General features: G+C 40.8%; 1 protein-coding gene across 1 annotated transcript; it reads right to left on the bottom strand.

Moving 5' to 3' along the window:
* Positions 1-13,240: 13,240 nt before the first annotated feature.
* Positions 13,241-14,208, bottom strand: LOC125915739 (olfactory receptor 10W1). The gene has a single exon (XM_049621722.1). The coding sequence runs from the start codon at positions 14,183-14,185 to the stop codon at positions 13,241-13,243; it is 945 nt and encodes a 314-aa protein (XP_049477679.1). The 5' UTR covers positions 14,186-14,208.
* Between the last annotated feature and the right edge of the window lie 576 nt (positions 14,209-14,784).

Here is a 14,784-nt window from a genome sequence, read left to right as displayed (position 1 = left end):
AATCACTGTGTTATATTGCTTCTGTCTATTATGTGCATCAGTTTTATTATCTGTAAAATGGATCTGAAAATACATGTATCTACTTCGTAGGTTGTTGTCAGACTTTGTCAAAGGAATTATTTTATAAAAGTACTTAGAACAGTCCAGGCACAGAGTATACATTCAATGGATACGAACTCTTGTCACTATTTCAAATCAATTCGAGAGGACCAACAGTTTCCTGATATGGACTCAGGACAATGGGCTAATCATTTAAAAAAAAGAACTCCCTAACACATTATGTATCAACATTTATTTCTGATGGACTTAAGATTCAAATATTTTAAAAAGAGGAAGAAAACTACAAGATAGTGAAGATGAACATTTTTCAGTCCAAAGAGTACAGATGATTTGCAAGCAAATGTGCTGCACGCATAAAAAGATTGATATTTTGACAGAATAAAAATTTAAAAGATCTGTGGGTCAAAAATAAAATAAGCAAACTAAATAGAAGGTGAAATTTTATATAATTCACCAAAAATAAACCCATCAATAGAAAAACAAATAGAGGATCTGAACAGGCAATTCAAAAAGAAATATGCAAATGCAAACAAATATATGCAAATCCAATGTCATTAATACTCAAATAAATATACAATGAAACAAGAGCAGATACTATTTTCTGCTTATAAACTGACAGTAGTGGAAAAAAAGATAATCCCTGCTGTTGTTAAAGTTTCAAGGAGAGACACATCCCTGACCATTGTTAGTGGAAGTAGAAAGCGCTAGAAAAATTTCTGAAGTATAATCTGGAGATACGTAATAGGAGACTTGAGTAAATGCATACATTTTGCTTCAGTGATATTCTTTTTAAAAATTTATTCTTATAGACTATTTATGAGTCTGTGCATAAAATTATTACAGTTTTCAATATAACGGTGAAAAACTGTGTCAACCAAAATATCAGTAATAAGAAAATGGTTAATCCATATGAGAGAACATGTAATCATTTAAAAATGATATTGCAGACTATTGACAAGAGCCAAAGTATGGAAAGAGCCCAAATGTCCATCGACGGATAAATGGATAAAGAAGATGAGGTATATATATATATATATATATATATATAATGGAATATTACTCAGCAATAAAAAACAATGAAATCTTGCCATTTGCAATATATGATTTCACTCATATGTGAGAATTAAGATACAAAACACATGAACATAAAGGAAGGGAATCAAAAATAATATAAAAACAGAGAGGGAGACAAACCATAAGAGACTCTTAAATACAGAGAACAAACGGAGGGCTGCTGCAGGGGAGGTTGGTGGGGGGATGGGTTAAACGGGTATGGGCATTAAGGAGGGCATTTGTTGGGATGAGCCCTGGGCGTTATATGTAAGCGATGAATCACTAAATTCTATTCCTGAAAAAAAAGCGATGTTGCAGAAAAATGTTTAATAAGATCTAGAAGGCTCATGAAGAAGCAGATTATAAAAAGGCATTACATCATGATTCCATTTAAAAAACAATTATATCTGCTCATAAATTGAAAGAACATTTTTAAAAATGTTAATAATAGATTTTGATGGGTGAGTGGGATTGAGAATCATTTTCTTTATGACTTACGCTTCTCTGTCTTTACAAATTTTGTAATGAACATACACAATTTGGCAATCATATAGCAAATTACAATTTTTCCTCTGTGCATTGGTGTTTCAACATGGTGTTGGGAAGGAGGGCTGGTAGAGTGTCAGTCACATGGATTTTTGTAGTCAATGAGATCTGGTTTTGAAATCTAGTCCCCTTATATTTGCTAATTTAATTTTCACATTAATTATGTTACTTGGTAAGCCTTGGTTCTCTAATGTATGATGGAGGAAGTGAATCTGGTGCCTAATAGGGAATTTATGAAGATTAAATATTTCAAAAAATAATGTGTCTAGGGCATAACAAGCGTCCAACTGCCCTCCCCTCTCTTTTCTCACGGTGGTGAGTTTCCTTTGGATATTTACCCATCATTCTTGTCTCTTCCAGAGTGGAAGAGCTTCCTCTACAGCCGAATCCTTCCAGGTTGTACAGTTGCTCTCATAAACCTTGAATAATAATAGTAACAGAAAATCAGGAAGAGGAAAACAAAGTGGAAGTGAGATTTCAGTAAAATAATTATAATTATGTGTGGTGAAAACCACATAAGAGATCTGGATTCAAGAAAACATTTCAAAATGATTCTATCGGATTAAGACATGGGCATTGAATGTGCAGCACTGTACCTCATGAGAACATGCGAGATTTGGTATAAGACATAATCTGGGGATAAAGTAAGACATGTAGTATTGGAACCTGATGTCTGCCAGGACAAGTCACTACAAGGTGATTTCAAGGAGCAACTCGCACACATATCCAAGGTGGGTCTACATAGCCTATTGAAAAACCAGACGCAACAGAGTTTGTGTTTACAAAATAGGGCTTTCCTCTTCAGGGTTCATTTTCAAAGGTGTTTCACTCTGCTGTTCTCAAAGAACCTCCCAACCCTGTTATCATCACTACCTGTGAATTCACTTGATTTCCAGCGACTTGTATTCCTTCCCTGGGGAGTTCATGCTTAAAGCACTCAACGCTAGTAGTGCCCGTCTGATAAACATTTCAGTCAGGGCTACATTTAAGCGATATTTAAGGGCAAGAATGTCTCTTTTGTTCATCAGTGTATCCCTATGGCCATTGATTTGATTCGAACTAAATCGGATTATTTTGTGGTTAAATCTCGTGCCCTTTAAACTTCCTTTAAAAGCCAATGTCGGGTGGCTCCTTCTACAGCCCAGTTAGCCTGCAATTCCTCCAGCCCCACCTTGACTGGGACTTCTTCAATCCAGTGGTTATTTAGTTTGTTTGTCTGCTACAGGGCATAAAGCAGGGCTCGGGTGAGATAGATTCAGTGGATGAGTAGTGGGAAGCACTGATGTACGTGTTGAGCCAGTAAGTTTGAGAATGTTGGGAAACTCAGGTGATGATTATTCCTCAATAGCCAACAAAGCAGTATTGGAGTTTGTACTGTATTGCATCCTGGCAATGCATAAACAGTGTGCATGTAACACAGAAACACTTTTGAAAATGTCAGGGAACCATGAAACCACGGCCAGGTCCTGCCATAGGTCAAACGTGTGCTCTTTTAGAAAATATGCAGGGGCACCTGGTTGGTTCAGTCAGTTAAGCGTCCGACTTTGGCTCAGGTCATGAACTCACGGTTTGTGAGTTCGAACCCCACGTCGGGCTCTGTGCTGAGAGTTCAGAACCTGGAGCCTGCTTGGGATTCTGTGTCTCCCTCCCTCTCTGTCCCTCCCCTGCTCACACAATCTCTTTCTCTCTCTCAAAAATAAATAAACATTAAAAAAAAAACCCAGAAAGTTGAATCCTTATATCTGGGAACTGTAAGGGGACTCAAGAGACATCAGTTCTATCCTCTCGTATCCTACATGCAAAAACTGAGGTCCACCAAGATGAAACCTTGTCCAAAGGCATGTGGCTGGTTGTGGGCAAACCTGAGGCCAGAATCCACATTGGATGTATTAGTTAGCAGAGAGTAGAGTCAATGTATATCAATATCTCACTTTTCACCTATATCAAAGGCTGCTTAACTTACCTAGAGATTGCAAACATCTAGGCAAAATAGGATACTTGGTATGACTCTGGTAGTGTTGCTAAAAAACATGCCCAGACTCAGACTACTACTGTGGACACAGGTAAGGGAGGCCACATCTTTTGCCAGATACTTTGAGAACTCTTTAATACATCTCCTGCACCCCAAACTATTTCCCTTAGATACATCCTACTCCTCTTTCAGAGCTCAGTTCAGTTCTTCCCCAGAAAACTTTCCCTGATTCTCATATTCCCCCAACTCCAGAGGTAGGTGCTCCCTCTGTGAACTCCCAGAAAACCTCTTCATCTCAACTCTAAGGTCATGCATGGTACCTTACCCATAAATAAATCACGCGAACATTTATTGTCTGTTCTGAACTCAAGTCTTGGGCTCAGCTATGTAGAGGGATCTAAGAAAATTACGACTTAATTGACAAATTCAGCCTTATAAGGAAACAAAGCACCTGAGAAGAAAATTTAAACATCTTCTGAGGAACCAGTTTTGAAACTGTGTTCCTTAGAACATGAGCTGTTGGCGATGCTTCAGGAATGAGTTTGATGACATTGAAAACATTCACACTCTTCCTCAAGGTTCACGATGCATAGTAGTACAATAAAGTTCTCTGAGGTCCTATTGTAAAGCAAATAGCTTAATTTTACCTGAAAATTTTCCAACTATTTTCACCATGGAATACTTTGGTTTTCACATAACACCATTAAATTGTTTATGATTTAATAACGTTACTGGAAAAAAGTGGGTTTCATGCTATACTCTTTAGGATGGTCCCAAGGAGGAAATAGTGAAAGAAAAGGCAAAAGACATGTTTAATTCTGGCTTTATACTTATCAGGTATATGAAACTGAGCAATTCAATCATTTATCAGAGTTTCCTTTTCTGTATCTGTGAAAGTGGATAGTAACACACACTCTGATAATTCATTGGTTTTCCACAATTTAATATTGATATACATGAGTATTTTTCCCCAATAGTAAACATTATAGGAATTTGTGTCTCTATTATTATTTTTAAAAATAAAATCTAAATCAAATCAAAGGAATTAAGTCTCTTGAGATGCTCTCTTACCATTTTGAAATTTGCTTCATTCCATCAGCCTTCTAAGGTAATTCACTAAAGAGAAGGTTACCTTTTTTTTCCCTTTTCCTTTTTTTTTTTTTTTTTTTTCTGAGATGCTCCCTCTCAGAGTTCACTGACTCTTACAGGATAAAATGCAATGGGGATTCATGAACTTTGCATTGTGCAATATATCCTGGAGAGGAGAAGTAGATGGTATGTGATACCTATAATATCCAGATAAAAACAGAGAAGTTTCCTCTACATGCTAATATTCAGGAGAAGAGACACCTCTTAGAAATTTATGGTCAAGGTGAAGTAGGGTAAGAGAGATATCCTTTGGAATGATGATCCTGTCGAATAATCCTAATTCAAGTTTGGAATTAGAAGGCTAGTCTCTTCCTTAACCATAGAAAATAAATTCTGGTACAGCCACTCAGAGTCCAGTCTTGTCTGATCTAGTCAGATCATTTAGTGTCCTTTGTAAAAGGTCTTTAAAATTAATGAGTCCCCAAAGAGGAGGAATTTCCCCAATGGTTTCCCCTCAAACTGAACCCAGCTAGAGAAAAGTATTTGAGGAAAATTATTTTCTGAGTTGACGAACTCAGCCAGTTGCCAATGGGCAACTCTTCCGTGTGGCCACTGTAGACATTTACTATCCGAGAATTCCATGAGGGCCTCCTCATTCCTTTCCTGTACCCGCCAGGGAACTTTCTGACATTGTGTTCCAGACAGTTTCCCAGTGAGCATTGTTGAATGCCCACGTTCATTTCAGCCTGAACTCATGGCGTATGTGCGATGCACTAATTCAGCACTAGCCTAGGCATCTGGGGATCTAGAGTATAGTTACAGCTCTGCCACGGGGCTCCTTCATCTTTGGCAAATACTGAAGCTCTAACATGGTATCCTCATCTGGGGTGCGAGGTCATTGATTAATAGACATCATGGATCCTTTCAGCTCTAAACTTCTATGAATGGTGGGTGCCTTTTTCTTGAGAAGTAGAAAATTTATGAAGGATTTTTCCATAATCATTCCTCTGGTCTATGGCCTCATTTCCTCTTATCTTACTTGTTTTTGTTTCTTGATTAACTTTTTTCTCTGCTGATACTTTCTTAGTCATTAAAAGGTGGTGTTTTGTTTTGTTTTGTAATTATAGTTACGTTTCCAACTCTGCCTTGCCATGTTTTTCTTATTTGTTTCTCCCTTCCCACCTCCCTCCAGACTTCATGGACTTAAAATCACATACCTTCTCATCATTCCTGCCATTTATTTTTAGCCACGTTGGGCCTCCTTGTCTGATGTCCATTATCAAAACCACACTCAGATATCACCTCACGCCAGTCAGAGTGGCCAAAATGAACAAATCAGGAGACTATAGATGCTGGAGAGGATGTGGAGAAACGGGAACCCTCTTGCACTGTTGGTGGGAATGCAAACTGGTGCAGCCACTCTGGAAAACAGTGTGGAGGTTCCTCAAAAAATTAAAAATAGACCTACCCTATGACCCAGCAATAGCACTGCTAGGAATTTACTCAAGGGATACAGGAGTATTGATGCATAGGGGCACTTGTACCCCAATGTTTATAGCAGCACTCTCAACAATAGCCAAATTATGGAAAGAGCTGAAATGTCCATAAACTGATGAATGGATAAAGAAATTGTGGTTTATATACACAATGGAGTACTACGTGGCAATGAGAAAGAACGAAATATGGCCCTTTGTAGCAACGTGGATGGAACTGGAGAGTGTGATGCTAAGTGAAATAAGCCATGCAGAGAAAGACAGATACCATATGGTTTCACTCTTATGTGGATCCTGAGAAACTTAACAGAAACCCATGGGGGAGGGGAAGGAAAAAATAAAAGGTTAGAGTGGGAGAAAGCAAAAGCATAAGAGACTCTTAAAAACTGAGAACAAACTGAGGGTTGATGGGGGGTGGGAGGGAGGGGAGGGTGGGTGATGGGTACTGAGGAGGGCACCTTTTGGGATGAGCACTGGGTGTTGTATGGAAACCAATTTGACAATAAACTTCATATATTGAAAAAAAATTACATAAATGATGTGGAATTCTGAAAAAAAACAATACATTTTTAGTCAATATGTAACAAATATTTATTGAACTCCTGCTCTGAGGTAGGCCCTTCTTCCAACTCTCGGGATACTTCAGTGTACAAAATAGGCAACTATTTTGTCCTCACAGAGATTGTGTTCTTGGAGAGGGGAAAACAGATCACAAGCAATAAATAAGAATACGCACATTTGGGGCGCCCAGGTGGCTCAGTTGGTTGAGCGTCCGGCTTCGGCTCAGGTCATGATCTCATGGTTGGTGGGTTCCAGCTCCATGTCGGGCTCTGTGCTGGCAGCTCAGAGCCTGGATGGAGCCTGCTTTGGATTCTGTGTCTCCCTCTCTCTCTGCCCTCCCCTGCTGATGCTCTGTCTTTCTCTCAAAAATAAATAAACATTAAAAAAAATACGCACGCTAAATTTTTCTTAATGTTTATTTATTTTAGAGAGAAACAGAGAGTGAGCAGGGGAGAGGCAGAGAGGGTGGGAGACACAGAATCTGAAACAGGCTCCAGGCTCTGAGCTGTCAGCACAGAGCTTGACACGAGGCTCAAACCCACGAACCGTGAGATCATGACCTGAGCTGATGTCGGAGGCTTAGCAGACTGAGCCACCCAGGCGCCCCAAGAATACTCACATTTAATAACATGCCAGAAGGGTGGGTGCTATAGAGAAGAAGGAGAATGGGATAAGGGTAATGGGAAAGAGAGCAGAAGAGAGTGATGTTCTAGGCAAGACGGGTGCAGAGGGCTGTTCTGCGTTCCAGGAAGGCTTCTGCGAGGCAATGAACAGATCTACGAAATGATGTGCCAGCCACAGGGAGGGAAAAAAAAGCTTAGGGCAGAGGCAACTTCACGTGGAAAGGTCTTCTCTGAAGCCAAAATAAGCAAATCAGATTTTTCCATAAAGGTCCAAGATATCTAAAATCTATGTGAGTGAAGACAGCTTGCCTTTTATATTCGTGGCAATGGCCAAGTAAATCTGTGCTGGTTCTTATGACTGAATGGGTCGGTAAGTGCATATGGGGGCTGTACTCAGACCCATTTTCCTTTCTGTCCCACACAGATACATTTATTTGTTCAGATGACCTCATTCCTAGAAACATCTTTTACATCCTTGCCATAGTTTCCACATAACTGTAGGTTATAAACGTTTCTCTTTTTAGAAATTTTTTGTAACATTTCCTTTTATTTTTGAGAGAAAGAAACCGAGCGCGAGCGGGGGAGGGGCACAGAGAGAGGGAGACACAGACTCCGAAGCAGGTGCCAGGCCCTGAGCTGTCAGCACAGAGCCGGAGGCGGAGCTCCAACCCATGAACTGTGAGATCATGACCTGAGCCGAAGTCGGACACTGAACTGACTAAGCCACCCAGGCGTCCCAACATTTTTCTTTTTAAAGGTCATGTTCATACTTATACTTTTTGTGACTACTTAATAGTATTGATGTTCCACAATTTATTAAACTATTCCCTAATACTGGACATTTAGGGTGTTTTAATTTTTATTTTTTACTACTTCAGATAAATATATAGCTAATATAGACCATTTGATTCCTTTAGTCATCCTATAAACTTTCTTATTGCCCCTACGGTTAATTTACACGGATATTTTTATATGATTTAGAAGGTAATTATGATGTATGATACACTTCACATGTGTTAAGAGGATAAATATCATGTTGTGTTCTTACCACAATAATTTTTTTTTGTTTTTAGTTTTTAGAATCACAAGACATTTTTTTAAAGGGCAGCAAGAGTATTTTGAAAACATCAGGAAAAGCTTTACAGAAATCAACTTTGAAAAGTTCATGCTTTACATTTGCCAACAATGGCATCTAATTAACTCAATTATGATAAATAAAATATACATGATCTTGATAGACTTATTTTCTTTTTATGGGCACTCCTTGATAAACTCCCAGCTCCTGGAGTTTGGTAGAATCAGCCGCAAGTTCAATACTACATAATCAAGCACACTCCACAGTAACTGCAACGACAAACTGGTCCAAGCTTAGCAGCAGGAACCTTGCAGCGTCCGTGGTTCCGATGCAGGGGTAATGGCTCATAACACTGCTTATATTTTCTGAATGTTTTCTCTATGCCAGGCAATTGTACTAATTTTAAATATATGTAAATACATGAATACGTTAAAAACCATGGTACCAAGCGAGATTACTTTAGGAGGGGAGGGAAATCAGAAAGAAGGCCAAGGACTGAGCACCAACATTTGAATGTCAGGACAATAAAGAGAGTCCAGCCAAGGACAATGAGGAGGATGAATATAAGGACAGGGAGGTTTAATGAAGTACCATCCACATGTCCATCATTGTGAATTTATGATTGCAACAACCGCATTTCTTCTGATCTGGGTATCTGAGGGTGTGGCTGGCGATGCATGTGGTGAAGAACTGCACCAAGAATAGAGCAATGAGCAGAAGAGAGTTTATTCCCTCTGCAAGGGAGGAGAGGGGCCAGACATCAAGAGGAATGTCGACCCCGAGTTTCTGTTAGGCTGGGCCTTTAAACGTTTTCTAAAAAATTTTTTTAATGTTTATTTATTTTTTGAGAGAGAGAGAGAGAGAGACAGAATGTGAGCAGGGGAGGGGCAGAGAGAGAGGGAGACAGAGAATCTAAAGCAGGCTCCAGGCTCCGAGCTGTCAGCACAGAGCCCGACGTGGGGCTCAAACTCACAAGCGGTGAGATCATGACCTAAGCTGAAGTCGGACGCTTAACTGACTGAGCCACCCAGGAGCCCCTAAACGTTTTTTTTTTTTAATTTTCTTAATTTTGGAGAGACAGAGAGAGAGCATGAGCAGGGGAGAGGGGCAGAGGTTAAGAGAGAGAGAGAGAGAGAAAGAGACAGAGAGAGAGAGAGAATGAATCCCTGCTCAGTGTGGTGGCTGACATGGGGCTTGATCCCACAACTCTGGATCATGACCAGAGCCAAAATTAAGTGTTGGATGTCAACCGACTGAGCCACCCAGGCACCCCTAGGCTAGGCCTTTTAAGGGGTTTTAAGGATGTAAGAGGGTTGCAGCTGTGCCCATGTGGCAAAGTGAGTGGAGGGATCCACTATTGGCCGGGTAGAGCAAGAGGTGACCAGTTCCTTGGGGGAACTCCGTATGGGGCTCGTCTGCGACGTGGGTTGTGGTCCAGCTAGAAAAGAATATGTTTTGTAGTTGTGGTCTATTTTCTGAGACCGGGAGCACCATAACGCAGAAAAACAAAGAGTTGGGGCCAAGTACAGATGCCTGTGAGCTTTGTCTGGAAGTTTGACTGGGGAGCAGGCTTTGAATAGAACCTTTTCAACATCCAAAATATATTTTAAGTGCCACATACCCAAAACCCAATTCTTGATTTTCCTCACTAAATTTTACTTTCTCCTAGGAGTCTCAGTTTTAGTAGATGGCATCTCATTCCACTTTTAGAAGTCAAAAAAAAAAAAAAAAATTGAAGTCTTCCTTGACTCCCTTCTTTCACTCACACCCCACATCCCGTCTGTACAAAATTCTATTGGCTTTACCTTCCAAAGACATCAGAAATGTGATTCCTTGCCTAGATTGTTACAACAGATGCCTAACAAGACTCTGGTCCCCTGTTTTCTCTCAAATAGCGTATTTTCTACTCCACAAGCAGAGTGATTTACTTAAAGTGTAAGCCTGATAATGCTCCCACTCCACTCAAATCTCTCCCGTGGCCTTGTACCTTACTTAGGGTGAAATCGAAGCTCTTACTATGGTCTATACATTGCTTCACGATTCTGACTTTGTGTAATTTCTTATCTCCTTTCATATCTTATCTCCTACCATACCACCATCTGTTGCTTTCTGCTTCACCCTGTGTCTAAAGTAAAACAGCCTCCTTGCTGTTTGGCTCACCAGGCATTGGGCACTTCGTTCTGGAAAGAGTAATAGAGCATATTGATTAAGTGGGTGGACTCAGATGCTCTGTTTCCTGGGTTTGATCTCTGGTTATGCTTCTCACCATTTTTTTTTAAAACCTTGTATAGTAATTTAACCTTTCTGTGCATCCGTTTCCTTATCTATGAATTGGGGATAATAATGATATGCCTCTTCTAAAGTTTTGGAAAGGATAAATGAATAAAACCATGTAAGTGATCATGAAGGGGTCAGCTATCATCATCATCGTCATCATCATCATCGTCATCATCATCATCATCACCGTCGTCATCCATGAAGCAGAAAAGGACTAGGACTTGACAGCATATCCACAAGAAGTTTATAGCTTTAAGTTTCTTTCTTCTTTCTTTTTTTTAAAGTTTATTTACTTAGGGGCGTGTGGGTGGCTCAGTCGGTTAAGCGTCCGACTTCAGCTCTGGTCATGATCTCGCAGCTTGCGGGTTCGAGCCCCGCGTCGGGCTCTGTGCTGACAGCTCAGAGGTGGAGTCTGCTTCGGATTCTGTCTCCCTCTCTCTCTGCCCTCCCCCCCACTCACTCTCTGCCTCTCTCTGTCTCTCTTTCTCAAAAGTAAATAGAACATTTAAAAATAGAGAGAAAGACGCTAGAATTCTCTCTCTCTCCACAATATGAGGTGACAAGGAGAAGACAGGAAACCAGGAAGGGTGTCCTCACTAGACGCTGACACATTGATTGATCTTGGACTTACAGCTTCCAGAACTTTGAGGGATAAATTTCGGCTGTTTAAGCCACTCAGCCTGTGATGTTTTGTTACAGCAGCCCACACCAACTAAAACATATATGTTCTGTTAATCATTTTGGTAGGTTTAGGTAGAATGGGAAAGGTTTCCTTTAAAATCATTGCACTCATTACTACTAACAAATATTATAAACTAAACACACTTCTTTCACCTCTAGATACCTTAAATGGCTGAATATCAAAAAGAAGGAATTCTCTCAGGTAAATTTACCCTTTCATTGTTGCTGCTGATCCCCTCAAGCTTGAATCTATTTGATGAGTCAGCAGAACACCCCAAGGAAGTGTGGAGAAGATGCTGGAAGAAACTCTCATAACATCACTTGGGAAAATAGCCCCTCCAATTCTCTTCCTTTATTTTCCTTCTGGGGCCCCCAAATAACGACGATAATGATAGGAGCAATAATAATACAACAATGGTTGATATCATGCTTATAGGGCTTATTGTAAAACCTGCCGGAATTCATTTAATCCTTAAATGATTCTTTCAGCTACGTTTATTGTAGTCTCCATTCGATTAAAAATAAAATCAAAGCACAGAGGGCTTAAGTGATTCTTTCCTTGTCACACATGTAGAAAGAGGCAAACCCAGGTATCGTGGCTCCGGGGCCTGTGCTGTGCCCCAAATCTTCTTCATTGCCTCTCGGTAAACTTTCAGATAACCACTTCTTTAATTATGTAACTAATTAGGGATTATTGACTGTAGAATGCCACTGATAAATGAACGTGTTACTAAGAAGTTAATTACTACCTAAAATTCTAGGGGATATCGAGAATATTTAAAAAGACACAAAAATCGTCTTCTTAAAAGCTCCAGACAGGTGAAAAGATAACAAAGTATTATCAGAATATAACTGGAAGGAAAACAGGAATTCACTAAGGCAAATGAGCATGGAAGCTACTGTTACTTTTCCCAGAAAATAAAGCTTATTTGGAGGACATGCATTGTGAGGTAGAGGGTATAAACAATATTCTTTCATACAATAATTGTCTAGCCAATACTTTATTAAGGGGAAATTGGGTCATTAACATATTTTCATTTCTCCATAAAATACTATATAATAAACAATCCTTTTCTGATTGTTCTCTGTTTGTCCCTAACTCTCAGGATCCTTTTCTGCCCTGTTGTGCTCTACAAGTCTAGTTTCTGAGAACCGAATCATTCAGTCTACACTGCCCTCTTGCTTCCAGTTGGGTTTGGCCAATGGGAGACAGGGCAAGGGGTGGGTTGGGAGGGTGCAAGCAGAGAGAGGCGGGGCTATTTATCTCCCTGCTCTCTCCTTGCATGGCTGGAGTCCTGTCAGTTGTTGCCTTTCCCCCCCTAAAGCCCTGAAGGTACAGTTTCTACCAAGTGTTTTCTCTCAATGAACCTAGCTCTTACTGGTCTCTGATAATACTGTACCACCTTATGTCTGTGAGGTCCAGGAGCGATCGTGGCTTCTTTCTATTGCTAGACTGGTGTGTGTTGCCACTCTTATTGGTTCCTTTACTTCAATATGTAATCTTTTTATTATTATTATTTTTTCAGTTAAAATCTATTGAATGAGCCCTCTCTTTCCAGCCGATAACCGAGAGGCAGTATTATACTTGTCACTTTCTGTTGTTATGCACATTTGTTAATTTCCTTTCTAGAAGAGAATTAGTGAGTAAAATAGTAGACAAATTTTAGAGGTCTCTGGCACACATAGCTAAATAATATCCAGATAATTTATATCATTTTTTAAAGATGACTTATTAACTAGGATAAATTCCAGTTGCATGGAGATTGGCATGAGCTGGAACCAAATCCTTGCCTGAAGGTTGTACCCTCCCCTAGTTGCTCTGGGAGAGGCAATTCCTGGCAAGAACTCTCCCCAGGGTCCCCTTCATTTCACGGTTCCTCAGGGTGTAGATAAGTGGGTTGAGCAGTGGGGTTCCCAATGTGTACACCAGTGAAATGAACTGGTCTTGCTTGGGGTAGTAGCTGGAGTTGGGGCGCAGGTACATGAAGGCACAACAGCCATACTGCAGCAGGACCACGGAGAGGTGGGAGGAGCAGGTGGAGAAGGCCCGGTGGCGGCCAGCCGCCGAGTGGATCTTGAGCACAGCAGCCACAATGAAGGCGTAGGAGGTGGCGATGAAGAAGAAAGGCATGGCAATGGCCAATGTCGCCTCCACCAGCACTACCCGCTCATGGATGTGGCTGTTGGTGCAAACAAGACACATCACCGGTGGCACATCACAAAAGAGGTGCTCGATAGTCCGCGCCCGGCAGAATGGCAGCGAGAAGATGAAGGCCACCAGCTGTATGGACAGGAACAAGCCAATGACCACAGAGGCCACGACCAAATGGACACAGAGAGTTAAAGTCACAGTGAGTGGGTACTGCAAGGGGAAGCAAATAGCAACATACCGGTCATAGGCCATGGCAGCCAAGAGGAAGCAGTCAGCACTACCAAGCCCAATGAAGAAGATCATCTGAGTGGCACAGCCCAGGAGGGTGATGGTCTTCTCTGACTGGAGGACGTTGGTCAGGATGTGGGGCACCACCACAGCAGTGTAGCATAGTTCTATTCCCGAGAGGCTGCCCAGGAAGTAGTACATGGCTGTGTGCAGGCGTGCTTCCGTATGGATGGCCACCACAATGAAGACATTCCCACCGATGATCAAGATATAAACCAGGCTGACTCCAAGGAAGAACAAGACCCGGAGCTCTGGGGGAGATGGATAGGCCAGGAACACAAATTCCATCAACAGTGAGTGATTTCCCCAGGTCATTGAGCTAAGAGAGAGGATCTCTGCTGAGAGTTACAAAGCAGGAGGGAAAATAAGACCAATGATATATTTAGTTCACACTCTGAGCCATGTTCTAATTTGATCAGGTCTGATGTTAGAAACTTCGAATTGAGACTAATTCTCTCTTTCCCTCTTCTTTTACCAAGTCTTTTCACATAAATATCTACAGCTCTATAACTTAATTTCTAAGTGCCAAGAGTTGGCCTGAATTGTATAAGATTTTTTTTTTTTTTAAGAAAAAGAGGCAGAGGAAGTTTGTGGCATTCTCAACAATTTTTAGGAGAAGGGGAATGCAAATTAATTCTCTCAGTAAATTCATAAGAAAGTGTCAAGGAATTCTTGAAAGCAGGGGTCAGTCATTAAGATGAGGGTGGGAAGCTATTCATTCATTCACTCATTCATTCACATATTTATTTACACCCAGTGCCTCCTGAGGGATTGACTTGGGAATATATGGATGTAACACTGAAAATCCAATCATAAGATGGAAATTGAAGAAAGTAAACAGTGCTCATGGAGAGCTCACACAGGTCTGAGATGGACAGGGTCAGGGATGAGCCTCCCGCTCCTGGTTTCTCAAT

Source organism: Panthera uncia, chromosome D1 (assembly GCF_023721935.1).
Source record: "Panthera uncia isolate 11264 chromosome D1, Puncia_PCG_1.0, whole genome shotgun sequence".
In the NCBI taxonomy this organism is placed as follows: Eukaryota; Metazoa; Chordata; class Mammalia; order Carnivora; family Felidae; genus Panthera; species Panthera uncia.
The sequence above is the reverse complement of the archived record's forward strand: the minus strand, read 5'-3'. Positions and strand labels throughout refer to the sequence as shown.

Excerpts from the sequence above, each read along its gene's own strand:
- LOC125915739 (XM_049621722.1), bottom strand. The coding sequence starts at position 14,185 with ATGACCTGGGGAAATCACTCACTGTTGATGGAATTTGTGTTCCTGGCC.